Raw genomic sequence first — 13,905 nt, 5'->3', positions numbered from 1 at the left:
GGTTGTACTTTCCTCCCACGTTAACATATCAGTGCCATGGATGCAGAGGGCTACTGCTGTGACAAGAAGGAGACTGCAAAAATAGAACAAAAAAATTATTTTCTTCAGAAAAAAGCAAAAACCTCAGCCTGTCACCTAGTCATAGCAAATCCCCATTCATACCAGCAATTGCATTTCTGACCTATATGCAACTTTGCTATGGTCAGCACTACACTTACAGTACTGAAAATACTAGGCAGAGATATTTGAAGTGCAGAGATAAGCTCTGGGAATGGGAATGATTGAAGGCAAACCTAGAAGAATAACACAGAAATGACCTTGTGCCTTTCCATTTTTGAAGTGATTATCATTCTGTCTCTTAATGGTCAGAAGAAAAGGAAAAAAGATTCTTTTCCCTGTGTTAGACCTCTATTTTCTTGTCTGTACAAGGAATCAGGGAATAACAAGGTGAAGTGAAAATGTACAGCCCAGAAGCTGCTCTATGTCCTAGCCCTGACGAACAATCCCACTGCACAGCTAAACAAGCTTTGTGCATTTGATATTTTTACAGTTCCAGTAAGCCTTAACATAAACCCCCCAAATAAAAAAGAAAATCAAACCACAAAACAAGAATAAAAATGCTCCCCTCAAACTAGTTATGAAGCAGAGAGCTGTTAACTTTTGAAGATGAGTAGATTGACAGCTCTTCCCTACTCAAATACTGTGTCATTTTAGCCAGGTTGGTACCAAAAAAATGATTTTGATTCTTGGCACGAAAAGAATTTAAAATATTTCTGTTAGGAAGTGTAGTTAGTTATTTTTTTTTTCATTTAGTTACTTTTATTTATTTATCTATTTATTACTAAAAGCATGCATTAAAACCAGAGCGCAAAACACTGTAAGAGGAAAACTGGAATGTAAAATGCTGTATAAATACAATTCAGCCCCACAGGTTTGGGTTTTGGAGATGAACAAAAAGCAGAGCTGACCTTTAAGAGGCTGAAGACAATGACACCGCTATTCAAGGAGCGATGCATGCAAAGGAACACCAGACATTCAACAGTCATTTGCCACAACAATTTAAATCAGACTGCTTTTCAACCTGATAAAATGAAAGAAGCTATAAAATTAAATCCTCAGTATCACATGTTTATTACATTCACCAGGCCATGGCTAATGTCTTTCCTGACTGCTGTTGTAGTCTCTCTTTAATAGCATTGACAGCAAAGGTGTTAGGCAACAGAAACAATTGTCTTCTGTACATCAGCTAGCTTTCAAGTCAAGGCAACATACTTCTATTTATTTTTCCTTTCACAGAATCACAGAATGCCTGAACTTAGAAGGCACCTCTGGAGATCATCTTTGAGGTCCTTACTTGGATTCCCAGTACATCCATGTCTTTCTTGTAGTGAGGAGCCCACAACTGAACACAGTCATTCAAGAGTGGTCCTAACAGTGGTTTTTTTTCTCATTTAAAGAGTAATTTTTTTCTATAATACATCTAACTTTAGCTCATAGCTCACCTTTCTCCAGTCATGAACTCCTGAGAAATTATCACTCAGTAACAGAGTGACGGCAATTGTTCTAAAACTTTCTGGTGTCTACAGAACACAGCCTATGATCCCAGTTAGAGAATTAATGAGGGCTAAACTGCACCCTTACAGAAGAAAAATATGTGAGACCCAGAGAAATTGTGTGAAGGTACTCTCAGAGCATCCCCTTGGAACTTTTCCCTAAAAGGGATGGACAGAAGGGAAGATGCTGTAGTGAGGTGTGAAGCGTCTTGGTACTCAATTTAAAGGAGTTGTTACTTGCCCTTTCTGCCCTTCTGCATTCTTATTCTCAGCTAAACCACACTGCAGAAGCTGTCCTGTGCAATAAACATTGTGTGGAACTACCACGATACACCAAAATAAAGACAAAATTCTCCCTCCTGGCACTGAGATGGGCTGTGATTTCCAAACACCACCTCAGCAACGCGTGGCTTAACTGTGATGGAAAGAGCAAGAGCCCTGCAGGATGCTGTGGTACCAGCACCACCTTATCTGAACATCCTGTCCACCGAGGTTCTGCTGTACCAAAGCAGCAGTGAAACCACCAGATGCACAAACGTCACACCCCACACCGCTAAACATGCAAATATTGCATTAGAAATACTGTTTAGGAAACTCTTGTCTTCTTTCTCATATGAAGTTATTTTTATCTTGCCTTTGTGTAACTTGACCAACCCAAAATAAGAATTCTGTTTTCATGACATGACCCGCTACACAAATAGATGATAAACTATTGGAAAATGACAGAAAAACTTCCCTTTCCCAAATTTCCTGCAAAAACTAGAAGGTAATTCTCTAGCTTCCAGTCTGCTGCAAAAAAACACTCTGCCACTAGAACCCTTACAGACACTGAAGTCTCCAGTGATTCACCACCAGAACCCAATTTCTTTCAGTTTTCTGACTTCACAAATGGTCTCAGAATGGTGGAAATAAAAATTTCCAGCAAACGTTCTATTTTTCACTCACTTACCAAAATCAATCAGCCTAACTCAGCAGGCCTGTAAATGTTCCAGTAATTCATTTAATGACTACTTAGACAGAAGTATGCTGCAGACACAGTGGGCTTGTTTTGCTGTTGTTTACACGCTATAGAGAAATTCTGTCAGTGGAATATTGACAGTTCACTTTCCAAGAGATATGTTGTAATGATTGTTTACTGTCAATAACAAAAAGGATTGCAGGAGCAAACCTGAAGATGGGGAGCTGCCACTGACAGTTCCACGTGTTAACCTGAGATGCCCTGATAGGAGGAGGATAAGCACTTTGGCTCCTCAGAAACAGCAGCACTCTAACAAAGTTACTGTCACTGCTGCAGTGAATTGGAAAGAAGACTCTTCCAACCAGCAAACTGCAATGTTGAGGCATGACTGAATGAGTTACAAAGGTGATCAACCTTAGTTATTCAAAACCTTCTGATGATTTCTTTCTAGAAATGACTTCAACAAAATGCTCTGAGTCTCAAAAGTGATTGGCTTTTTATTCCAAATGGTATCAACTATCAAGGCAAACAAAATGCAAACATGCCAAGAATATACCCAACCCAGCCATTCAATTCAGGAGTTTCAGATAATTTGAAACAAAAGCAGAAGGATATTCCTTTGGACACATGGCAGAACACCTTGGTTCAAGTCCTGACACTCTTGAGTCTGTATTAACTGTATAACTAGATTGACACTGACAGACTATCTTTCCTGTGTTTGAGCAAAGAACAACTTTCAGCACTCTGGTCAATAAATAGGTGTAGCAGTTTCCTCAGATACTCTCATGTTAGGGGCAGTCATAATGCTCACACTGAAGTGAATCTGAATTTGGTGAGTACTCAGGTGTATAGAGAATTGCTTGGGCTCTGCTGGTAATATGAGAAAAAAAATCTGTCAATTTGAACTCATAGAATCTACTTCAGAACAGGTCTGAAAATGTATTACCCACTAGAGTCCATATCAAAGGAGTTGAGGCAGTTGAAAGCACTTACTGGAGTGCTTTCTGCCCTTGAGGCATATACCTTCCTATCCAGAATTAATCAGCTAAAAATAACATGGCTGGAGGCCCCAGCTTTTCTTGTTTGTAACAGAAAAACAGCCTGGAGGCTGCAGTTCTGAAATAGGTTTTGTTTTGGTGAGATGCATAACTCTGTGTGCACCAGCTGGTTGATATCCACCTCACCCTGAAAGAAAGGCTGTCAGTATTGCTATATTTTTCAGTCACTAGAATGTAATCAATTTAAGGATAAGGAAACACAAGAGGCCCCAAACCTAATCCAGTCTAATTTTACTCTAAAATACATAGATGACAGAGGGTAAAGAAATGGTTTTCAGATATGTTACTATGATTTCCATTTCAAACTAGGGTTGAATTAATTTCCTTTCAACTTTCTTTTTGCGCCCCTCAAAAGTAACTTAAAATTGTTTGTTTAAGGACTGGAAATGTGTCCTGGCCCACTCACCAACTGAAATTAAGTGGAAAGGCTCTTCAACAAGACTCAGCTGGCCTGCAAACCTGTCTGAGAATTTGTGAACTACATTTATGATGTTTTCTCCCTTTATTTGAAAAAAATGTTAGTACATGCATACCCTTCCCCATTTCGCTGAAGAAACTGGATGCTGCTGCCTTCAAAATGTGTTCCTACACAGCTCAGTACACAGCAATAAGGAAATACATGTAAATTAGAAAAACAAGAAGCACAAAGAAAACAGTAAGACCTGTGCATTCCCAGACTCTGAATCTACCAATAAGGAAAATTCTTCTGAGGTTTATCAAATTGCTACTGCCAATCTACCAGAAGAATTTGAAACAAAGGTATCTATCCTGAGCACTCGTTGTGTTTTCAATACACTATTACAAAAAACTCCACCAAAATATCAAGTACTACATAAGAAAAAGTGATTTATGGAAGTTTAGAGTGAGGGATTTATGCACTCCAGACAAACTCTTACTTAAAACAAAGAGAGGTATTTGCACAAACTCCAGAAACTGGGTTCCTCCAGGCCAAATGACATCTTAATTTAAGGCATCCCTGCTTTTCTCCTTGTGTCACTGCTGCAGTCACTGAGAGCCCTTATCAAATCAGCACCACTTAACAAATACCAGAATATATATTCTGTACTTCCAGAGCTGAACTTTCCAAGAAGCCCTTTGTGGCCATTTCAACATGATTAATGTAGGGATATGATATCCTTAGATCACTGCAACCTCCTATCTCCATGCAAAACTAATGCTTCTTTCTTCTTGTCGAGTGCCTGAGGAGCTTCTGCCAGGGATGGAGAAAGGGAAGTTTATCTGCCATTGTATTGTGATAGAAAGGAACCTGTGGGTTGTACAACAGTCTGCAAAGGAAAAAGGAGCACTCAAAGACTCCTCATCTCTGCAGCTTTTGGTCCATCCCAGAGACAACACTCTCACCAGCTGCAGGTATTATTAAGCAGTTACTGTTCTCAAGATAAACTTGCTGTCGTTTCTCAAATGTAGGAACAAATGAAGATTATAAATGTGCTTGCAAGACTACCTGTAATGTTTCACTGGATTTGGCCTAATGTGTGAAGGTTTTATGGCAGTGATTTTGCTACTCTGAGTACAAGAAAAATCTACTAGTTAACAGTCCTGCAAAAACATGTGGGTTGTGTAAAATTACACTTACTCTAATATCTAGAGATTGTCTACGAGACGTGGTTCATATGTTAAGGGATTAGAAAACTGTTCTCAGTGCACTCAGAATTTATGATCTCATTCCCAGACCTACTGGTCAGACTTGTCAATCATCTCCCATAACCCAGTACCTCAATTAAAGAAGAGGTGAAAAGAAAGAAAAAGGAAAATTACAGAGGCACGTAGAAGATGGAGATGACCTAACTCTGTTTTGTTTAACTGCCTGAGGACAGAGCAAAGCTAATTCACTGCTGACATTCATCGGCTGAAAAATACTTCATTGTCCAAAGGAGAAAAGCATTCATGCACTTCATTTTAAGCATGTGCTATTAACACTCACTGCCTTTTAAACTAAGGAAAAATATTAACTTGGAACTTTGTGCACTGCACATGCTGCTGCCTAAGAGAGCGAGCTCAATGGCCAAAAGGCAACCAAGAGAGTAAGGCTTTTGTAAAGTCTTTGAACTACGTAACTCCCAAAAAGGGGATGACTCGCACCACACGTGCAAGTTGAACCCAACTGCTCTGCAAGTCACCATGAATCTGAATGAGTAAAGCCAGAAGTGCCAGCAGCTGGCTCACAGTACAGCCCAACTCTTAAAATCACCACTCTGGTCCTCATTCAACATCTTGTGTGTCGGACTGCACTGAGAATCTGTTTTTTCATAGAAATTGGAAGAACTGACCTTTTGATAGCAAAATAATAACATGGGATTCCTAAGCTGCATTATACTTTCTAACTTTAGACAAACACTACTGCAGTTTAAACTTAATTTCTATCACTATTTCCAATTAACAGATTTTTTTAATATATTTATTAGAAGAGACAGCAACATTCAACTTGCATCTGCCCAGTATTATATGAAAGTAATACGTGTTTTGCAAATAAGGAAGTGCTTTCTAGTCAATACCGATCAACATTTGGGAAATCAAACTAAAGAATGCAGCAACAATTTGTTTTTATCTGTGTGGCTTTTTGTTCTGGAACCTATGTTTCACTTTAGTTTTTTTCTTGAAGGTCAAAAGTAACGCAGTCCAGCTACACTAAAAGCACACTGACATCTTTAATAAAGTGGTAATAATTTTAAAATGTCTGCAAAGTTACAGATCTTATGAATGCTAAAGTAAATCAAATAAACAGACACTCATAAATTAAAAATTTTGGAGTTTTTTTTTAAAGCACAATTTAAAATTAATAATCAACATTTAAAGGTGTGCTTGCATCTTCCCATAACGTTCAATTGTACATTTCTTTTATGCCCCCTGAAAAATGACAGCAGATATGTCTATGTGATCTCCTAAAAATAGACATGCAACAACCTTGCCATTGAGCTTAAAAAAATTCCCTGTCTCCCAGAATGACACATTAATCACACATTTGACACATTTTGTTAATATCAATTTTTCTGCTCATTTGAGTGAATTTTCCTGGCTGGAGTTTGTATGACTACTATTAAAAATAATGTTCTTGAATAAAATATGAATCATCAGTTCTGCTCTATTCAAAGTGGTTTCCAGCTTCAACCCATCCAGTCTTCTTACATATTCCTACAGATGGGCTACAAAGTAAATTTGCACTGGCATTTCTGTCAGGCCACAAAAATGACTTGAATTAGCAAGTAATGCAGCAACAGCATCTCACTTGGTAAGCACTGTCTACCATTCCTGTTGCAATTTAATGCAGCTATAAAATATGGAGGAAAAAAATTTGAGGATTTAATGCAAATTTGTTTCATACTATTTTCTTATAAATTCTGGTATTATATATATGTATATATATATATAAAATTCTAAATATTTTTTATTTTGTTTTTCCACATTAGTCATAATACTCTGAATAGCTTAAAAATAAATTCTATCACTATCACTAAAGTGAAATAAATTATTATTTCATTATTTCTTATAACCACTCTCAAAACACAGGTCTAATACATTTTTCTTTTTTTTTTTTTTTAAATGAAAAGTAAATTATTCGAAACATCTTAGCACTTATTCCTAGGGCTCTTGGTGAGGGAAGCAGAAGAGAGGATTGTCTAATACAACCCTCATACACTACCATCTGCTGCTGCTTGAACCTGGTGAACATATATATCATACATTTTCCTTTTGGCATCCCTTGCCAGTGCTTTTGAAGTTCACCAGGAATGCTAGGGCTTGTGAGAACAACAGATGGATAATACTCTTTACATTCAAGGAGGTATAGTATTTAAACTTCATCACCCAGATTTGCCAAGAAACCTCAGCAAAGCTGTAACACAGCCCTGCTGCTTTATTATGACCTCTCCCTATGGAGGGCTGTTCTGCACCATGACTTTACTGAGAGATGACAGTGACTTGCCTAAATTAGTGTTTTCTCTTGGCTGTGTTCAGAAATATTTCTTTGATTTTTTCCTCTGTGTTTTCATCCCCAAAATTCAATTTCAAATGATCCTCCAGCTGCACTTCCATCTCCTTTCATTTCTCTATGTATGGGTTGTACAAACAATGTTTTGGCACCATATCAATACCCAATATCAGTGTCAGTGTTTGTATCATGGGACTGAGTTAACAAAAAGTAAAAAACCCATTGTTTGTAAATATGCTGACTCAAGCAACACACTATTAATATGCATTTCTTTCTACAACCTATCAGTCATCATCAAATCTGAATACCAGACTTTCAGCTTAATTAATTACATTTGCTGCTTGTTCAGGTAAAACTAGAAAAAACTTACTTCAGAGCACAAAGCGTATTATACGGTCTTTTCCATGAAGCCAATTTGAAACCACAGCTCTGGATATAAGGTTGCATATTGCTCATGTGAACAAGCCCAAAATTGCTTTAATCCACTACATAAATAATGGCAGTGCTGAAAAACTCAGAGAACTCACCACTTGTCCATCTCTCCCTGGAACACCAGGCACTCCAACAGAACCCTGGAGGGAAACAGATGCCAGTGTTTAGCAAATTAAACAGGTCATGAAACCTTTCATCTCATAATACAGTATTTAGAAATAATGCTGAATGTTTGCTTATTATAGCTGCAATAAATTTTTCAAGAACTCATTTTTATCCAAGCTGAGCTCTCCTTTCATTTGAGATTTTATAATAATTAGACATATTCTCATGCTGTACATTTTAAAGACTGTATGGCCTTTTCCAGAAACAAGCTTCAAGCTCGTGTTTTGTAATATTGTGGATGCTTCAGAAGAAATATAAGAATTAAAATGCTATTCCATACAACGCTCTCAATAAGTTTTGAGACTGATCCCATGCAATCAAATATAGCATCTGAACAAAACTATTAATGCTTTTAGAGAGATTATTCAAGCTCAATAACTTGTAGCACAAATCCATCTCAAGGCTTTTAAGAGATAATCTGCAATGATTCAGTCTGACAGTACAAATTACAGATACACTTTTAAACTGCACCAATATTAGCGCAATCAAAATTAAAAGGTCAATACAGGGCAAACACAAGGGACAAAGGGAAAAAAATTAACCATGATTTATAACATTGGAGGGATCTTTGGTACAAAGCTCTCATACTGTAATTTTCTATGTGATGGATAATTTTTTCGAAGGACCTTGTGCAATTTGCTATGGAAGTTCAGTGAAAACACAAAGCATGATGAAAGCAGGAAAGCTTCATCTGCTTGTACAGCATTCTCCTCTTATTTTATAAAGATGGTGCAGTTCAGCAAGGAAACTGAAATAATTGATGCACGGCAATCTCCCCTCTATTTTGGTTAGAGGTGTCACTAAAATTACCACCAACACCCAAAGGAAGTGCACCCAAAATGGATGCACACATTTGCCACTTAATAGAGTTGGGAAATCCTGTGAAACAGGAAAAGAAAGCAACTCATGAGGGTCTCAAAAACCCTCCAAGAGCTAGTAACATAGCTTTGAATCAGTAAGAAATAAAACACGGCATCCCAGCATATCTCCATGGCTCCCCTTTCTCCCAAAGCTTCCTCTTTGGCATCCTTGTCATAACTTGCTGGATACATGGTCATGGCTTTAAGCTACTGCAAGAGGCCCTGAGTGAACATTTTCACATCTCTGTATCAGTTTTCCAGAAAATTAGAAGGCAAAGCTCAGGAGGGCATTACACCATCAGCCTCAATAAACTATCTTATGTATAATAGTTCCTCCTCCCAGTGGCAGCTGATTATTTTTCTTACGAAACACAGGATGTTAGAAAGTGTAAAATGAAGCTGATTCTACTGTGGTAAGTAAATGTTTACCAGATTTTCAGAAGTTCATCAGCACGTGGGCTTTGCTGATGCCATACACACTAAGTATCCTCCTCCACAATTCTCAGGGTACAGCTGTGTAATGGCAACTTAGACATGAGCCACATTCCAGCATTGCCAAACACAAATGGTAGTCCTCTCCTTCAGCCTGCACACTCTATACAGCCCACAGCTGCCAAAATTCCACCAATTCATATACTTTGGGATTATGTTTTACGTATCGCAGGTTTTTCTTTCTTTTGTTAAAAAGTTTCATTTTAACAGATGCTTCTCTCTAAAGAACATTATTCTCAGAAGAAGAAAAGCAGGCATCCTTCTCACATATGTCAATAGTACTTATTCCTTCCTCTTTTTTTTTTTTCCTTTATACAAATTCTAGCTGTTTTATTAAATATCTTAAATATCTTACATACAACTTTTCAATCTTTTGAAATCAGCTAGAAAATTACTCACCTTGGTGGCATGTGAGTCAGATGCCAGGAAAGTGCCACTCACTAGCTGTTACTGCTGATATTCTGAGGACTGTTTTAACGGGGTAATTCCATAAATCCTAAACTCACTCAATCAAACTGAGGCAGCCAGCTTTAATGAGTGTAAATAATGCTGAAGGCATTCCCAGGAAGTGGGGTCTCAGGTTACCGAAGGAACAGGAAGACACGGGCAGACCACCTGAACACCACCAACCAGGCACTATTTATCAGCAACACCTACATCCTTTGTTTCTGCTGGTCAATTCTTTAGTCATATGGCACTGATCTACTCGGGTAAAGACATACATTTAATCAGAAACTTTATCTCCCCACCTTTCACAATGTTTTAACTTTGGTTTCCTCATTGCACCGGTGTATGAATGAGAAAATTATAGTGACCTTTTCACCTGAAAGTTAAGCAGACAGATTGAAAACAGTCTGCTCTGCATGGCTTGAACTTCTTATGATGGGGGAAATGAGAAATCTTGTGTCTCACATTATATGGCTCCATTTTGCAAAAACTAAATTCAGAACCTAAGCTAATTGATTCAATGCAGCGTACAGTAGCTTATTCCATTCACCTTTTCTGCTTGCAACTTGGCACAGGAGGAATAATCACTTTCACAGCACTGCTGTTTATACTATACCTTTTGTCCTGGAGGCCCCTGAGGTCCCTGCAAAGGGAAAACAATTCAATTAACATCAAAACTCCAGCCAATTTAAACTGAAATGACTAATTAAGACTGTCTTATTGTGTAAGCACTCTGATACTGGACTGAAACCAGCTGATGTTTTATAAGTCATAGAAAAGTAAAAGTTTAAGCTCAAAACGCACAATGAATCTTTTCACTTTTGGAACTAACTACTAACTAGAATACTCAAATTTTCCCCCTTCTAAGCTTTTCTCTTCCAAGCCATCTGCTTCTTCTAATACTGACAAATCTCCCAGCATTAAGATGACTGTGGTTTTTCTCTCTCTTATATGAGCTAACAGCCAGCTGTGTGTCCACAGTAATATAATAAAAACAAGGTTTATGCAAACAAGTGTATTTGAGATAGAGAGAATCATAAACCTCAAAATCTTCTCACCTTTTAAATACCAGCACACATGACTGTGCTATACCCAACTGGTCATGCGTGCCATCATTTGCAAGTGAAAAATCTTTAACTTCAGAAATTGCTAAGAATGCTCTTGGGAAGCAAAGAACCACCATTTTGTTCCCATGACCTGAGAAGGCAGGAAGATTTCTCAATTCAGGAAAGCTTAACTTTCCTCAATGTCATACAGGAGTCAAAGTCTTGTTGATATTAAGAGGACCCATTTCTCTTCTGGTGTCTCTGAAGTACCCAGGTGGACAGGGGAGAGGGGAAACAGACAGAAAGTAGGTCAACCAGCCAGGTCTTGGACACTTTGGCAGTCTGTTTTGGTAGCAGCCAGACCACGTCTACCACAGTTCTATTCACTTCTACATCCAGGTTCCTACCATGGGCACTGGTACAAACTGTGGGTGCTAGTGCTGTATCAAGCAAGGCGAATTCAGAGTCCAGGAGAGTGCAAAGCACAACACAAAATCTGGGGAAACCAAATCCTTCTGATGTGAGAAAGACTAAAAGAAGGACTAATTGATACCAAAACTGCAATTGCAAAAGGATTTCTGCTTCAAAATGTGACACTGATTTTATTCTTGAGTGAGCGTGAAGTTAGGCAGAATCCTCCACTGTTGGTAGATGCAGGGCTTGCTGTAATTCAGCTTCAAACTGCTAACAAGGAAAAGCTCCACTGGTGGTAATTCTGATGTGATCCACTAATGGTAATTGTGATGATGATCCACTGATGTGGATGAAAGCCTTGCAGATTTAAATGTGGATCGGTACGTCTAAGGTTTGGCATCAAACCTTGCAAAAGCAAGATCAATGCTGCTTCTTGAAACTTTTGCCTGATTGTTTCAACAGAAGGAAAGTATTGTGAGCATCTCCTTTAGACTGTAGAGATGGATTCTGATAAAGGAAACCCAGCTGTGAGGTGAAGGGTGACAATTTTACTACCTTGCCTTCAAAAGAAAGCAGAAGCACTCAGCACTGGTGATGATCAGAGCATCTGCTTTTTCAGATGGAGAAAAATGTCCCCAGCTCAGTGTTTCACAAAAACTGCTGTTTAAATCAAGTCTTCTTTTCAGTAAGTGCCTGACAGTGAGTGATCTGCTGGGTAAGGAACCACAAATACAACACCTCCAAAAACCGTGTTCCTCCCTTTCTTTGAGTGCCTCACACCACCCTTCTCTCTTCTTCTGTGAGAAAGACACAAGTTTTTCTAGCATTTTAAAAACACCTAGAAATTAATGCTCAAACTAGTGCTTTTACTACAGCAATGTTATCAAAATAGGCTCCAAATGTCTACATCCTGGGCATCAGTTGTCTGTTGACCTGCTGCAAACTAACCTGCTACATTTCAGGGTTATTTCAGGTCTTGGGAAAAATCCTTCCATCAGCAGGCCAAAGTGAATACAGAACAACTGAAGACCCCCTTCATAGCTCATAGCAGCTCTTTGTATGTCCAAGGGATGGATATATCAGTTTCTAGATACTTAAGAAGCTATTAAAACCTTCTAAAGGCCTTCAGCTATATTAAATTACCATTTGGGAGCCCTTAATACTGCTGTATGAAGGTAAAATGATAATTCACTTACTAATGTTAGCCCCAAAGCAACCTGTTAAATATCCTTTCTGTTGAGGACATTCTGCCTGGTGCTTGCAGCTGTCAGCCTGTGGGATGGATATAATTCAAGACATTGCAGAAAACATTTTCTTCCCAGAATTTCCTCCTCATCCCTGACATCATTCCAGCTTCTCCAGATGAGTTACTGATTATAAAAATATTTACATAGTAGCATAGTCTTGCTCTTATGGCGACTTTAAAATTAATCATTCAGAGAAAAGAAGCAGCAGATACTTATCAATAAATATCCTTTCCATTTCTGGTCTTTACTCAGCCTTTACTCAGACTGGAAGTAGCCCTGGTGTTTCACATCCACTGAACCACTTGATGACAAGAAGAGTCCTCAGCAGTACCACTACCTTCAGAAATGGGTATGGTATTGACTCAAAAAAACAATTTCAAATAAAACTTACCTAAATTGATACATTTCACAATTTACACAGGATAACAAGTCCTGCTTACCCTTAGAATGTTCTGATTGCAGAAAATACCCGAATAGAAACAATTTTCCTTTAAAGCATAGCTCCCTAGCATTAGGAAAGAAGCTCAAAGCCATTGGAAACTTAACAGCTCATTCACAGACAGCTCTCTGAGGTTAGTAACAGAAAACTTCTTTAAAAAAAACAGAATAAAAAAGCCTGTAAAACACTTCATAATTGTGCTTATTTTTCTAGAATTACCTAAGATCTCTTATCAGAGCACAGAATGACACTGGGGAGATAGAAATAGGCAAATAAATAAAATCTGGTAAAAAGAAAAAATAGGAAAGAATCAAATAAAAAATTAAAAACTAAAACAAAACCCAAAACAAAACACTGAACTATAAAAAAAACTTAAAAAACAAAACAAAAAAACCCAAAACAAAAACAAAGCAAAAAAAACCCACAAAAAACCAAAGAACAAACAAGAAAAACCCCAAACCAACAAGGCTTTAGCTTATTTCCAGAGGTATAAATGACAGCTTTTAAAATAATCTATGTAGAATATTCCATATGAACATTTGGATTTCCCCCCCATATTATTCTTGGGAGCATCCTGCTCTATCCACTTGATGAACAGAGAGTGAGACCAGCAACCAAAATCTCTATGTAGGCCTTGAGAGAGAAGCAGAAGGCAAGAAATATGGGAACATTTCCAAGCAGTCCCTCAGGATGCTTTCTTTTGATGTTTTTCTCTGTTTTTCTTCTGTTTTTCTGTGTCTGAATCAGCTGCAGCAATACCCTAGCCCTGTTGCTTCCTCCAGCACAACCAAAGGGATTCTTTGCAAATACAGGGTCACCTAAGCTTCCCTCTGGATAGATATTCT

The 13,905-nt window shown here is 38.1% G+C and overlaps 1 protein-coding gene across 1 annotated transcript in view; it reads right to left on the bottom strand.

The window, feature by feature from the left end:
- Positions 1-13,905, bottom strand: part of COL25A1 (collagen type XXV alpha 1 chain) — a 297,565-nt gene that overhangs the window by 62,133 nt on the left and 221,527 nt on the right. The window contains exons 11-12 of the mRNA XM_088056988.1: positions 10,531-10,557; positions 8,046-8,090 (exon numbers count right to left, since the gene is read on the bottom strand). Of these exons, the coding sequence (XP_087913114.1) occupies positions 8,046-8,090; positions 10,531-10,557 (72 nt within the window). The remainder of the gene's footprint in view (positions 1-8,045; positions 8,091-10,530; positions 10,558-13,905) is intronic.

This window comes from Pseudopodoces humilis, chromosome 6 (assembly GCF_049639895.1).
Source record: "Pseudopodoces humilis isolate 2021_Gansu_Grassland_sample_001 chromosome 6, ASM4963989v1, whole genome shotgun sequence".
In the NCBI taxonomy this organism is placed as follows: Eukaryota; Metazoa; Chordata; class Aves; order Passeriformes; family Paridae; genus Pseudopodoces; species Pseudopodoces humilis.
The sequence above is the reverse complement of the archived record's forward strand: the minus strand, read 5'-3'. Positions and strand labels throughout refer to the sequence as shown.